The sequence below is a fragment of the Perca fluviatilis genome, chromosome 24, assembly GCF_010015445.1.
Source record: "Perca fluviatilis chromosome 24, GENO_Pfluv_1.0, whole genome shotgun sequence".
Classification (NCBI taxonomy): Eukaryota; Metazoa; Chordata; class Actinopteri; order Perciformes; family Percidae; genus Perca; species Perca fluviatilis.
Genome location: NC_053135.1, coordinates 10853490 through 10867730, shown reverse-complemented (window position 1 = coordinate 10867730; position 14241 = coordinate 10853490). Strand labels below are relative to the sequence as shown.

Sequence of the window (14241 nt, the reverse complement as noted above, 5' to 3'; positions counted from 1 at the left end):
ATTCCATAACGTGTATGTAAATAATGTATAAATGTGATTAAAACACGAGTAAAAGTCTTTCATATATATATATGTATTGTAAGGTTTTTAACAGCAGAATGACAATCCGAATATCTTCGCCAAACAATTTCCCAAGTGTATACAATGGGACGCGAACGCAAATATTAACAGTCATTAACGTGCTGTGTTTGTGTCTGCCATGTGGTTTATGGCGCATGTAATATTCTACTCTTGGTGCCGTGGCGGCGGTACTTTATTGGAAGGCAATCTGATTTAATTGTGGAGCTCCGTCTCCGCTAAACGCTTCTCCGGTGCATGCTGGATTAATAACCGAGCCCCTTAACGTTCGCCAGTATCCAATCAGCGCTGTCAGTGCAAGTGGTTGACCGTGGCGATGCTACGAGCGAGGCTAGACAGGCAGTATGGCGGAGGAGGGCAGTGTGTACGAGTTAGGGGGGCTCGAAAAACAATTAGAGAGTTTGTTGACCCGCTACTCAAGTGATGAATTGCGAGCCAATAGTGAACTGTTCTGTTCCGACTTTTGCAAGGTAAGGAGCCGTACCTGATGTGATTGTCGAAGATACTAGCTTATAACGTTGTGTTAGCCGACTCCCCTCCCCCAGAACTGGCCGATACACGGCTAGCATTAGCAGGTAGGCTCGTTAGCATCTAACTAGCTAGCTAACGAGTCGTAGTCGCTTTAAAAACAAATGCCGTAACGCCTTTCAAACATTAACGGTATGTCTGATAACCCAGCCTCAGATTCAGGTGACTTTATTGAAGCGTCCGAGTCAGTAAACCAGTCATATTTTTGACATGATTGTTTACTGTACAGCTAGCAAGCTAACTGGGCTAATTGTTTGAGCCAGCTAGCCCAAAATGTGTCTGCAAGTTAGCTTAGTTAGTACGCTGCATGTTTACCAAACTACTGAGCGAACACATTTTTTGCAAGTTTGCAACGCGCTTGGTAATCATTTCACTAGTAATGAATTTAGATAACCTCTCAGTTAAGGTTGTTATGCAATTAGTACTCTGCATTATTAAGCATTCACTTAGCTATAAAGTCCAACTTCGAATATAGCTAGCTTAACGTTAATTATCTGTCTTAAACTGCAGTAAAAGGACATGTAGACGAAAGTGTACCTTTTGTTGTAATACATCACATAATTCCTTGTAGCACAAGATGTCCTCCATACCCTGAGGTTTTCATAATGCAATAACGTTAGAGGAATAAAACCAGTTGGTAAATATAATAAAAAAAAGTGCATTTAAATGGCAGTTGTCTGAGATTGTTTGTCTGTGGGAGTCATAAACGGGGTTCTAGCCTAATTACTAAAAGTGGGAAATAAGTTTAGTCTACGTATTCCTGTTGACAAAACCAAGACAATCATTTTTGCCACTAAGCTATTGGCATGCCCTTTAAACTTTAAATATAAGGTTTTGCTCTGTGTGAAAACACAGTTTGGACACTTGTGAAGGTGGATTAATGAAGCACAGTGCGTTTTATCGGCGTTTTTAATCACATAAACTGCCACTGAGGCTTCATAACTTCCTGCAGTTTAATAGTAGTGAAGTAGTTTTACTAATGGGACAAAGGCCTGTGAACAACATTGTTGACAGTTAACATTCACAGGATTCCAGTGGTGCACAAGAGTGATCTCCACCATTAGAGGGCAATATAAGCACATTGTATTTTAGGGACTTGATGGGAAGTATTGTGTAAAGTAGCACTAAATGTCCAGTTTTGGTTGCACACTGTAGTAAATGTGTGTTAAAGAGGAAAGCTGCAGACATAGGCCTAACTGTTCCAGTCAGTATTTTGATTTGAGCAATATAATAAAAGACGTGGCTCAGCTGTGCTGATTAATTCCATGCGTTAGTTACTGTAGGGGTAGTTGATAGGTAGTTGGACGAGCTGTCAGTTTTTAATGTCCTATCTACCAAACAAATATATTGGTAGGACTCAATGTTTTAAAATGTCTTGTTTTGTCTGACCATCAGTCCAAATTCAAGACAATATGTTGACCATGTTATAAAACAGAGAAAAGAATGACATCTTAATATCTGAAAGGCTGAAAATACAATTTTTTTTTTTACTAGGATTAGGCTTGTTCCTGTTGCATCACCAATGTATCTATTGCTGCAGTTAAAACATTTAATATCGCCACAGACTTAAACAAGCTAAATGGTCCAAACTGTGATATGTCCTTGTAATATTGTCTTTGTTTTGTCTTTTCTCCATGCAGCTGGTGGAAGAGTATGCCTCTCGCTGGCAAGTGCCGCTGCCTCAGCTCAGGATCCTTGAGATATCTCTCTGCTATTTCGCTCGAGCCTGCACCTTCTTTCCATCAAACTGTGATCATGTGCTCCACACACTCAGTAGTCTGGCTTTGTAAGTATATTACACTTAATTAAAGACTTTTTAACCCTAACCGCCACAGATTTTACTTTCCGTTTAAAAAAAAAAAAAAAAAGCAATGACAAATCAAAAGAAAGCAATGCCACTTAAGTGCTGTGATTTAAAACGGTTTCCAAAGAGATTATCTCTTACTGTACTTGATGAGTCTCAATTGTATTCCAAGTAGTTCAACAGCATACGTGACGTTGTGGTCAATCCCACTCCGTGTAGGAGTCAGGTGAAAGCCTGTGGGTTGTGGTCACATACTTAGCAGTACCAGCCATGACCATGTAACGTGTGATGGGAATACTCTTAGGATAACTAGCTGAATTTGCTGTAGGTGATAGCAGCACAATGTGCTAATGACCGAGCTACGACACCAATGACAGGCTTTTTGTCTAAGGCAACTCCTCCTCCGTACCATCTCTTAATCTAATTACTCGTAATGTCCAGAACAAAGCCAGAAATACCGTCTGTGCAAACAAAGTTTAGATGTTTGTTTAGAGAATATCCTTTCTTCTAAACCACATTTACTGTGGCTGTTTCTGTGCAACTGTGAATGGTAGTGGCCACATTTAGCTACCAATAGCCTTTGGTTCACCTGGATGCCAGTCCGGTGATGTCTGTGAGAGCTTAAGTGTAGCTCCCTATAACAGCTTTACCATTTAGGAATGTCAAGTGGATTTTGCAACGCACATTCTATTTCACTGAAATCTATTCTTACTCATCAGTCGTGCTCGCTGAAGTAATTTAAACAGAACATCAGTAATACCACAATAAGTAATTTAAACAGAACATCAGTAATACCACAATATAGTTGGCAGTAGGACTGTGATGACAGGGACATTGTTAACATTTTTAGTTTGAATTATTGTTCCTGAAAAACAAGATATTGAAATTTGGTGAAATCCTTATATGTATGCAAAAGCATCTCACTTTGACATTGCCTTAAGAAAGAAAGTAGAGCGTAAGTTTCTTGTACTGTTTATTTATTTTTAGTTTTGCTTCGCTGTCCAAAGTTTCACATCCGTTTAACTGTGAGTGAATGAATGAAACCCTTTTATTGCCCCTTAGGGAACTGGCCTAGCACAATGTGCCCTTTGAAAAGCACATGTATCACATCAAAAATCACAACCCCTTTGGGAAAAAACAGACATTGATTAAACAGGGCATTAACTCTATACACATACGTGTTATGAAATAATCAGGATAAAATCCCTTGTGTTCACTTGCCATTGTCATACACAGAGAGGAAAACCTTTCAGATCAATTGCATACAGAACTCAACAAGAATATTCAAATATGCAACATGAAATATTTGCAATCACCTCCAACGTAGTCTTGTATATTTGGGGACGGTTAGTGGAAACGTTAATGGAATTTAAAGTTGATTGTGTTCCTTGGCTCAAGCAACTCATTTTGTGATCCAGAAAAAAAAAAACTGGCATGCTGCCAGCGGTTGACCTTACTCCATCCATGCATCCGTCATCCTGTCTTCCCCGGGGTTTCCCTTAGCTTCCCAATTAAGTGCATTCCTCTGCCTCTCTATCACAGTCAGTATTTTTACATCAACACAAATACTTGAATTCCTGTGAATACTCAGACTTAAGTTATGAAGTAGGTAAAAAAAACTAATTTCTCAATGTTGATTTGTAGATAGAAGCCAAACAATGTTGATCTCCTCACAGGAGTCTTTTTGAGTTGCTGCTGTTCTTTGACCAGAAGGACTTCCATCAGGAGCCACTGAAACAGTTCACCGTTACATTCCAGGTGAGCATGAAGGGTAGATCATCTTCTCAACAGGACACTGTTAATTGTGCGCTCCTCCTCTACAAACAGTTGATTATTGTTCTGAACATTATTGTAATACAGGATGATGGTGCTCTTAATATAGCAATTGAAATACTAGCACTTTAAGAAGTCCCTTTTTGTACTTATCCTCTTTCAGGAATGTCACCAGTTGGCCCTTGGTGAGCTTCAGAATGTCCACTTACTTCAGGTGGAGCGTTTGGTCCGGGGCGGCGGGCCCTGGGCCGTCCCAGCCTTACAGGCAATCCTCAGTGAGTCCAATTTACCTCAGAGTGAAGGTAGGTAACATGGTTAACATCTGCAGTATGATAAACACTGTCATTACCTCTCTTAACTACTGATTACACCAAATTAGTTGGCAAAATATTTTTATTTGTCATGTTGAGGCATAAACCAACGGGTTTGACTAACTGTTTTATCTAAATACCTTTTTAAATACTTAAAAATGCTTTTGTTCTCAATGGTTGTTTTCTCACCGGAAGCAGTATCAAGTAAACTGAAACCATATCTGTCTTCTTCTCTTCTGGCTTCTTGACTATTCCTCAGTGGATGGGTGCATCAGCTCCGAGATGCCGGTGTTCTTTGAGCTCCGGGTGCACTACCTGTTATCCTGTGAGCGGGTCAGTGAGGCTATGGCCCTGGCTAAGTGTTGTGCTCGGAATCCCACAGCGGGACAACACTTGTTCTTCCTCCAGGTCTACCTCACGTGGCTTTTGAAAACTTCACAGCATGACCGCCTACATAAAGAGGTGGGTGGAGCGACTGGTGTGTCTTTCAGTCAAATGGCGAGAATTGTCACTTCAGTATGTTGTAACTGTTGCTTAGCTACCACACAATTATACCAAAGATCTCACGTGTGAGAACTATCTTTGTCCTAAAAACGGAGGCTTTCGTTGTCTGTCTCTGATTTCCAGGTGGCTGAATTAAATGGTAAAGATGCAATTCACATCATCTGCAGTTTGGAGTGTGAGGAAAAGGACGAGTTGCTACTCGCCCTCAGTAGAGCCTTCCTCTCCCAGCAGCTTCGCAGGGGAGACATGTACTATTTGTGGTAAGTAAACTTCCGTGTGATGCGAATGTAATGACAAGTCTGCTTGCTTACGGAGGGCTCCCATTTAAGTGTCATTAAGAAAAAGTTTTAACTCTGTTCATTGCAGTGATCTTGTCTTCGTATGGAGTAAACTTCACAGTCGGTTGAATACATCCAAGAACGCTCTACTTGGGGAGAGTCATCAGCTGATGCTGTCTGCGACCAATGTCAACTCAATCTTCCCATTCATCAGAGCCATACTGCAAGAGGTAAGACAGATATTTGAACTGCAGTTTATTTGTAGTGTGTATTTATAAATGTGAGTAGATTTCTAGGATGTTAGGGTTTCTATATTGATTGAATTTATGTTTATGTTATGTATTATGTATCTTACAAGCTGGGTGAAGATGGTATCCAGTTCTGCGTGGAGCTTTGTGCCAATGCTCTGGGTTCTTGCCTTCCCTGCGACGTCATCACAAAGTCCCTAATCTACAAAACAATAGCCGGCCTGCTACCCAATGACCTGGAGGTTTGCCGGGCTTGTGCTCTTCTCGTCTTCTTCCTCGAACGCACTGTTGAGGCCTACAAGATGGTGTACCTTCTTTACATGCATCCGGATCAGGAGTACCACGTGGAGGACAGCCCCATTAGAAATCACGTTCGCTTTGAAACCCTGCAGGTATAGCACCTTTTTTAACAAATCCTGGCCGAGAGAAGGCACAGTTTCAGATTCTCAGTCAGTTCAGACGATAATTGTTGTCATTATTCCATAATGTAATGCCAACACAAATTATTTTCTATCTCTCCTCAGGTCTTGAAGAAGGACTTGTATTTTGACCCAGAGTTTTGGAACCTCATTGCTTTGCGGACCAACTGTTTGAAGCTGATGAGTGAGAAGGCGGTTAGTGGTGCCCTGGAAGAAATCATGGAGGACAAATGGATCCTGAGCTACTGCACCAAAGAAGCTGCTTCCCGATTAAGCACGGCAGTATGCCAGAAAGGAAGTAAGGGGACAGCAGCTAAAAAGCGGCACCATAAAGAGGACAGACATCATAAAAATGATACTGACACTGCATCCAAGAGATTAAAGGTGGGTCCAGGCAAAACACGGCCTAATGTTGACCCCACTGTAAAGAAGAAAGGCAACCGAGGGTCATCATCAGCTGAACCTTTGAGGCGTTCATTTTGGCAGCTAGACAGGCTACAGGACAATGTAGCCGTTAGGCATGGGGAACTTAAACGCACTACACGACTCTCGGAGAAGAACCCACCGAAACGGAGGATTAGAAAACCCAAGTGGCTTCTGGAAGACTCAGGAAATCTTGGAGAGAATAATGTTCTTCCGAAGATCAAAAAGCATGGGTTGAAACATCAAAAGCACCATGGATCCTCTGTCATAAAGAGGTCTGAAACTGGTGAGCTTAAGAACAATGCAAAACACAAACCTTCAGTAAACTCTCATTTAATGGCAAGGAAAAACAACGGCAAGCACCAGAAAGGGTTTTTGCTGGGCCCTCTAAAACCAGCCCCCCCGCCACAAGTGATTCTTGAGCTCTCCCTGCCAGACAACGAACTGATGGGAACGTTTACTGAGGACACTTTGAACAGACAGAGAGGTTTACCTCAAGTGCTTCTTTACAGACCTACGGTGAAGCTTCCTGCCGCATCACAACCGGTGAAGACTGTGCAGCGCAAAGAGGTGATTCTTAGAGCGCGGGATGCAGCTATGTTTGTACAGCAGTTGCACAGTTATGCTCGGCTGCAGAAAGGAAAAGGTAATAGGCTGAACGTTCAAGGCTCAGTATCAACCATCACACGCTCCTCTGTGCAAGGAAGTCCTCCAAAAGAGCCACACAGAAGGCTCTGTAAAAAGCCTGCCGCTGAGATGAAAGGTGGAATTGCCTCTCAGACACTGGCAGCTGAAGTTACACAATCCCCAGCTTTAGAAACAGTCCTTCAAGTTCAAACTAAGAAACCAGTCTCACGAAAGACATTTTCAGGCGGAGAGCTCTCCAAACAGTCTGCTGCAGAGATGGAAGCTACTGAAGCTTCAGCGGAGAAACTCTGTGAAGAGTCTGCTGTTGAGATGAAAGTCACTATTGCCTCAAAAGCGGCTAAAGTGACTCAATCCCCAGGTTTAGATAAGGTCTCCAAAGATCAAACCGTTAAAGACCCTTCAAAAACCACAACTTCAGCTGAGGACAACAGTCAGATGGTAGTTACTGATAACATCCCTCCCATCTCAATTATGGCAAACATTTCAAACATTGGATCTTTTGATCCCGCATCCTCACAGTCTCAAGATGTTCTTAGAGACAGAAAACAAGATCTGAAGTCACACTCTTCTCAGGCTGAAACAGGCAGAAATCTTGTAGCCCAAGAAAAAGCAGACATCCCAGAGGTGCTCACCACTGTGGGCAACAACATTTCTGAGGTGGATGTCCCAGGTATTTTCCCCAAACTCTCAAAAGGAACAATGGTCACTACTGATACACCTACAGATCAGGACAGTATAAATACCATATCTGCTCTGACATTAGTAACAGAAATGGTTACTGAACTTGCACCTGTGGCAGTTGATCTGGAGAATCAGAAACGGCCGGCTCCAGAGGACAGTTCCTCCAAGGAGTCTACAGCTGGAAGTAAGTCTACAGCTGGAAGTAAGTCTACAGCTGGAAGTAAGTCTACAGCTGGAAACTCCTCGCAAGTTTCTCACAAATTGCGCACTGCTTCCAGCTGCTCTGTAGTTGCTGATGTGCAAGGGAAGGAAGAGGGACCTCAGGATATTGGTCCAGAAACGCCCGAGAACAGTAAACTAATAGAATCCGAGGAATCCAAGTTGGAGTACTGCTGTACATTCTGTAACAAAGTCTTTAAGGGAAGTCGGGTTGTAGCACATGCTATGTTCCATTATCGTAAAGATGAGTGCATGTTCTGTAGGACGATGTTCAAAGATGACCTCCTGGCCATGATGCACCTTTCTGACCATATTGAGAAGCTAAAGAGGAGCAAAGAGTCCGCTGGTAATACCCAAGAAAACTGGGTCTCTGAGACCAAAGATATCTCCACACCTAAGACCTCTGCCAAAGCTAAGACCACACACGTGTCTTCTGGGTGCCGTAGTAGTGGGAGAACAAGGCAGTCTACTGACTGTCTTAAATTAATAAGCCTTCCAGATTCAACACCATCTGGCTCCAGAAAGTTAAGATCCAATGACAAGCCAGTGGATCGTCAGTCTTTACATGAAAAGAAACAAAACGTGTCAAAGCACCTTAATAATAAAACTCCTGTTCACAAGGTAAATGGGCATATTGGCAAGAAGAAAAGGCTCGGCAGACCGAGAAAAGACACCTTGAGCTCAGAAGCTAAGCAGCCACTTATACAGGAGGAGCTCTCTCAAGTAAGATCAAATGATGAAGCCGAGAATCCCAGGTTGCAAAAAAAACAAGATATAGAGATGGGTTCTTCTGCAACATCAGCACAGGTAGACAAAAAGTTGGGCTGTTTGACTGAAGATAAAATGGAGACAACATCTGTGCAGGTCCTGAAGACGGCCCCAAAACACAGTGGGAAAGTTGTCGAGGAGAAAAACGCGGAGCCACAAGAGGGAGTCTGCTGTCCTGTGGAGGGTTGCGCCTGGATTACAGACCTGTCAAAAAACCGTGTTGCACTCCTCTACCACGCTCTTGAAGATCACTGCGGTGAAGTCAAACCTTTAGAACTGGCGTTCCGTGTGGCAAACAGCAAATGTAGTAGTTGCATGAGGGTTATGTGGAGTTTCGATCACTTTCAGCACCACGTTGAAAGACACAGACTCACTCCGCGGCATCCTTGCCTTCATCAGGGTTGCACTGCCCGGTTCAAAACTGGGATGGAAATGAGACGCCACGCCAGGAGGCACAGTCCGCTGCAGGCAGTGTGCTGCCGCCCTGGTTGTTCTCAACTATTTATTTGTCTCTGGGCACTGAACCTTCATGAAAGAGAGCACTATGCTTCCCAACCCACTAAACCAGACAAGAACACAAATCAGCAAACGGGTGACAAACACGATAACACGCCGGGCGGTAAGAAACAACCAGATCATAGGCCACAAGATGCAACCGCTGCCACTACTGTAAATAAAACTGCGAGTGTAAAGGCTGCTCATAAGTTACGAGGAGAAGCGTTACATAACTCGCCAACTGGGAAGCCTGTTCAGGCTCCTTCTCCCACCACTGTCGGATCACCTCTGTTGAAAGAGAGAAATGCGACCAAGGATTCACACGTCTTAAAGAATCTTTCTAACAAGGACACCTCCACACAGCCCACTGGCCCTAATCTGAGATTAAGGCAAACGTTAAGAAAAGACAAAGTAGCAAATACAACCGCAAGTCACAAAGTCATCTCGTCGTCGTTGTTAAAATACAATATCAAAGTAAGACACAAGTTAAAGAAAAAGCAGGTCAAAGTAAACACAAAAGGTCCTAAGAGGAGAGGGCGTCCTCCTAAGTCAAAGGAAGCTGTGCACGATGAAAACACTACTACTGGTCAAAACAATCCAGCTGTCGTAGAAAAAACGGCGCCGCTTGCGAGCCCCACTAAAGCAGCAGAGACCTCGAATGTGAGCAACGAGTCAAAAGAAGAAGAAAAGAGTCAGCCGGTCCAAGATGTAGTCACAAGTACGGAAACCTCAATCGATGAATCAAAGTCTAAGAAGTCAACGATCAAGCAGACAAAGAAGAAATTTGTTAAACAAAAGGGCATTTCTCATGCCTCCACAGCTATTGTGACCGCTAACAGCTTAAATCAATCAGTCAGCACCACCTCAGCAGACAAAACACACAAGTTGACAGCTGACAAAATGAAGAAGCTGCATAAAGTGAAAAAACGTTCCGCTCCTAAAGAGAACAGTAGTCAAACTGCTTCTTCAGACGCCAGCAAGTCAAAAAGGAATAAGGTTACAAATGGCAAAGCCAACGCAAAGATTGTCAAGAAAAAATGTCCTCTCCAAGATCCAGAGTCTGTCTGGAAAAAGCCTGGCAAGTCCATATCTGATGTCCAGCAAGTTGAGGCCAAGGCATCGGCAGGAGTAGAAAGTTCTGCTGATGAGGAGGGAAGAGCAAAGACAGAAAACACAGACTCGACACAAAGCCGCTCTGGTAAATCTGTGTCTTTAAGTGCGCCACCGCGCACCACCTCGGAGAAAACGCAGAAGGTGACAAAAGAAGAAAAATCTAAGAAATCACATGTGAAAAAAGAAGGAAAGAAAGAAAAGAGTAGTCACGGTGCTCCTTCAGACTCAGGCAAGACAAATAAGAAGAACAAATGTATGAATAAAAAAGAGGACATGAAAACGCCCGAGGAAAGACGGCCGTGCAAAGATGCAAGCACAACCTCTGCTTTGAAAAAGAAAGCCAAGTCTGAAGCAGTAGACCAACAGGTTGAGGCTAAAGCAGCAGCAGCAGCAATACAAAGCTCGCCTGATGTGGAAGAAAAAGAAGGACCAACGGATACAACGCACGACCGCTCTGGCTCGCTCATCCCTGCCGCCAAATCCAAGAAACCTCACGTCGCGAAAAACTCCGACCCCAGCAAGGCAAATAAGAAGCGCAAGAATGTTGATAAGGAAGGTGACCCAAAGATTGTCAGGAAGAAATGCAAAGGCCAGGGGGCTTCATCAGCATCCAGGAAGCCTGCACAGTCCGAAACTAAAATCCCACCGCTCGCTGAGCGGAAAGCCGAGGTAGCGGGGAGCGCTGCAGGCGAGGAGGGAGAAACTTCAGCGGAAACGCCGCAGTCTACAGTTGGCAGGGCCGGTTCCTTTGTAGTGACCAACGGACAAGCAACAAGAGAGGATGTCGAATCTACGGTGTTTAAGAACGCCCTGGAGGAGTATAGCAAGAGGCCGTTCATGCGCCTGCCACCCACAGCGTACCTGGACGAGAAGTACATTACCATGCCAAAACGAAGGAAGGCGCTGTCGTTTTTCCAGTCGTCTCCGAAGAGCCCCCCCTCTCCTCAGCAGACCCACGTTACGACGGCGCGGCAGAGACAGCGATGCGCCAACTGTTTTGCTACTTTCGACGGCGCCGAGGATCTGCAGAGTCATCTCCAACTGCAGAAGTGCTCAAACATCTTTGGATTTGACTCTGATGACGAGGGTGAGTCTTTTTTTTATTATTATTTCAAAGTTACGCCAATTAGAAACTAAAGCAGATGTAAGCATGCTTGGATATTAAGAATACTGTATTGGCCAGAGTACAAGACAACCCTGGTTGTAAGACGATACAAAAATCTGAGATATTGTCCTGTATTGGGTTCAATATGGCAATAAATTATGCAAGCACGGAAGCTAGATTTTTATTTTATTTTTTTAAGGTGTGTCATTATTCTCTTTTTTTCTGTTTCAGGCAACAGTTGAACATGTCTAATAAAGTCTAAGTGAAGTGACATTTTGGATGCATAATATACTGACCTGCGTGGAGCCCACCGGAGGAATCCTAACTCAACAGATCCATGCTCTCTGGATGACTTGTTCATTGCTGTGGGCAACGACTTGGCCATCTGGAGCCTGAGAACTGAAAGGGATACCTGACTTTGACTGCAGCACGTGCCTGTAGGACCGGTCGGAACACACGAAAACGGCCGATCGACAAAAGACAACCGAACTGAATCCCAGTCCGACCGTTGGCCGAACAGCTAGTACTGAAGTGCCTGCTCTGGAACCACCGTGCTGTTTCCAGCTCCTTCACCTGGTATGGAGATTAAGAATTGTGGCTTAAAGACTGGACTCTTGAAAGCTGTGAAAAAAAAACAAAAAAAAACAACACTTGAGCCAGACGACAAGGCTGCTCCTGCTATCACTAGGATACATAATTTTTCACATCAGTAAGCCATATAATGCCATTATTTGCTTTTTGCACTCTTCTCATACGATTTATCAATTTCTTTCTGCTTAAACTCTCAAAGTGATGGGGATTGTGAAATGAATGAAGCATCTTACAAATCATGCTATTTTAACATCCTGAGGTTGCGTATGATTTTCTTACATTAGCAAAGTTGTAAGATTGCTGTATCAGAGTCTTCTTTGGGATAATGTTATGTATAACTCTTGTTTAAATACTAATTGTATTTCTTATATCCCTATGGGGTTGATTAGGTATGTGCTTGTCCTCACCATGAGTAACCAGTAGGGGGCAGTGTGCACCAATCTCTTTAGGTTAACAGTTTGTTTTGTTTTTTTCTTTTCCTCTTGCAGAACATAAGATATTATTTTCCCAGTTTTGCAACAGAAGGATTTCTACATACAAATGCTGCTCCACTGTATTTTATCACTGGATGGACTCAAGAAATGGTTTCAGTTCCTGCTACCAACCACAAAATGTGCCAGTATCCCACTGATATTTTTGCTGGGTTCTGTCACTGATCATGTTCTGTTAATTATTTGCGGTCAGTGGAGCAGCTGACATCCTTGCTTATATTTTCTCACTTAAACATAGATTTGTATCTACTGAACTTGTCCAAGACCATAGAAAGAAACATTGTGATTTCTCTTTTAGGTCGAATGTTCGTTCCTTCAAAGAGAACGTCCTAAACAACCACAGTTTCTAAGTGTTACCAGGAGACCTCATCAGTCTTTCATGATCAGCGGCAGGTTATATTTATTTAAGTTTTTTTTTTTTTTTTTTTTGTAAATATATGAAGAGTTTCAGTGGCTTATTATAAAATGGGATGTCGGAGCTGGGTTTATATTTTGTTCTTGAAGTAAAAATAAAACTTATTTCGAATGGCATCTGTTCAGTTTGCTGTTAACAATGACGTCCAATACACCAGAGAAGTGTGCGTTTTCATCAGAGGAGGAATGAGCAGTTTATTTCCAAAAGTAAAATGATTCAGTGCACTGGCAACAGATGAGACACCGCAGTATTGGAGAGTGGGCCGCAGAGGAAGAGAGAATGTTGACTTATGTAGACTGATCACTCGAAAGATAAATCCTTGCTTTTTGCCAACCTTTGGCTTGTGTTATACTAGAGTTTGAAATCCCAACAGGTGAAACCACTTAAAAGCTAAAACTAAAAAGGGGAACTGAATTGCCAATCGTGACCAAACTAGCAATGAAAGGTTTAAAGTTGGAAGCCTTTATATTGATATATTTGAATTGCATTTTCCAGATTTTTGAAAAGGAGCTGAACCTCCACCAGCTGTAGCCTCAGCCTCAGACTCCCACTACCTGAAAACTTCATGGACTATTTCAGGGTCAATTTCTGCCAACATGAGCACATGCAGAGTATTATGTATTGATGCGGCACAGTCCATGTTCATACATGTTGTACAAAAAAGCAGACCGGGATTAAATACGTTTCCAGGTAGCTGAGGCTACAGCTCATCCATTAATCAGCCAATGATGCAGACCGATCAGACGGTCAGGTAATGAGGCAGACGGTCACCTGGGCCAGACAGAAAGGCAATCTCTTTGTTTTCCCACTGAGTCAATATTGTTTATTGTGGTAGACGCAGACAGAGGGAGAGAGAGGGAGAGAAAGAGACAGAGACTGCCCAAGAGGAGGGAGAAGAAGAAACAGGAGACCACAGGAAGAGTCAAGTTCCCACCCAGAGGTGTGTGTGTGTGTGTGTGCGTGGCGTGTGTCGCACGCAATGGGGTGGAGGCATTTTTCACAAGATCGTCATTAGAAACATGAGCAATGTAACGGGCATTTCTTGTCCTCTAGTTGCCAGAGAGCTTAAGTGCAATAGTATTTTTTTTTTTTTTTTTTTAAAGGAGCAGTGACAAATTTCACATTTTATGTGTGATTATTGTATTAAATGTTTTATATTTCTGGAAAACATGCAGAGTAGTTACATTCTACAATAACACATTACTTGTAAATTATGGATTTTGACAACATTTGACAGTTTTGATGTAAAAAAAAAAAAAAAAATTTAACTTAAATGAATGGAATGTAGTGTTCACCAGAATTCACATACCGCTGCCAGTGTACCACCAGAAAATATAATATTCAACGTT

At 42.8% G+C, this 14241-nt stretch overlaps 1 protein-coding gene across 1 annotated transcript; it reads left to right on the top strand.

The window, feature by feature from the left end:
* The first annotated feature begins 227 nt into the window (after positions 1 to 227).
* Positions 228 to 13008, top strand: LOC120554104. The gene is made up of 10 exons (XM_039792718.1): positions 228 to 548; positions 2247 to 2392; positions 4087 to 4168; positions 4347 to 4485; positions 4754 to 4956; positions 5122 to 5258; positions 5365 to 5506; positions 5635 to 5916; positions 6049 to 11377; positions 11627 to 13008. Exons 1-10 carry the CDS (start codon positions 423 to 425, stop codon positions 11635 to 11637), a joined length of 6597 nt encoding a protein of 2198 aa, XP_039648652.1. The 5' UTR covers positions 228 to 422; the 3' UTR covers positions 11638 to 13008.
* The last annotated feature ends 1233 nt before the right edge of the window (positions 13009 to 14241 follow it).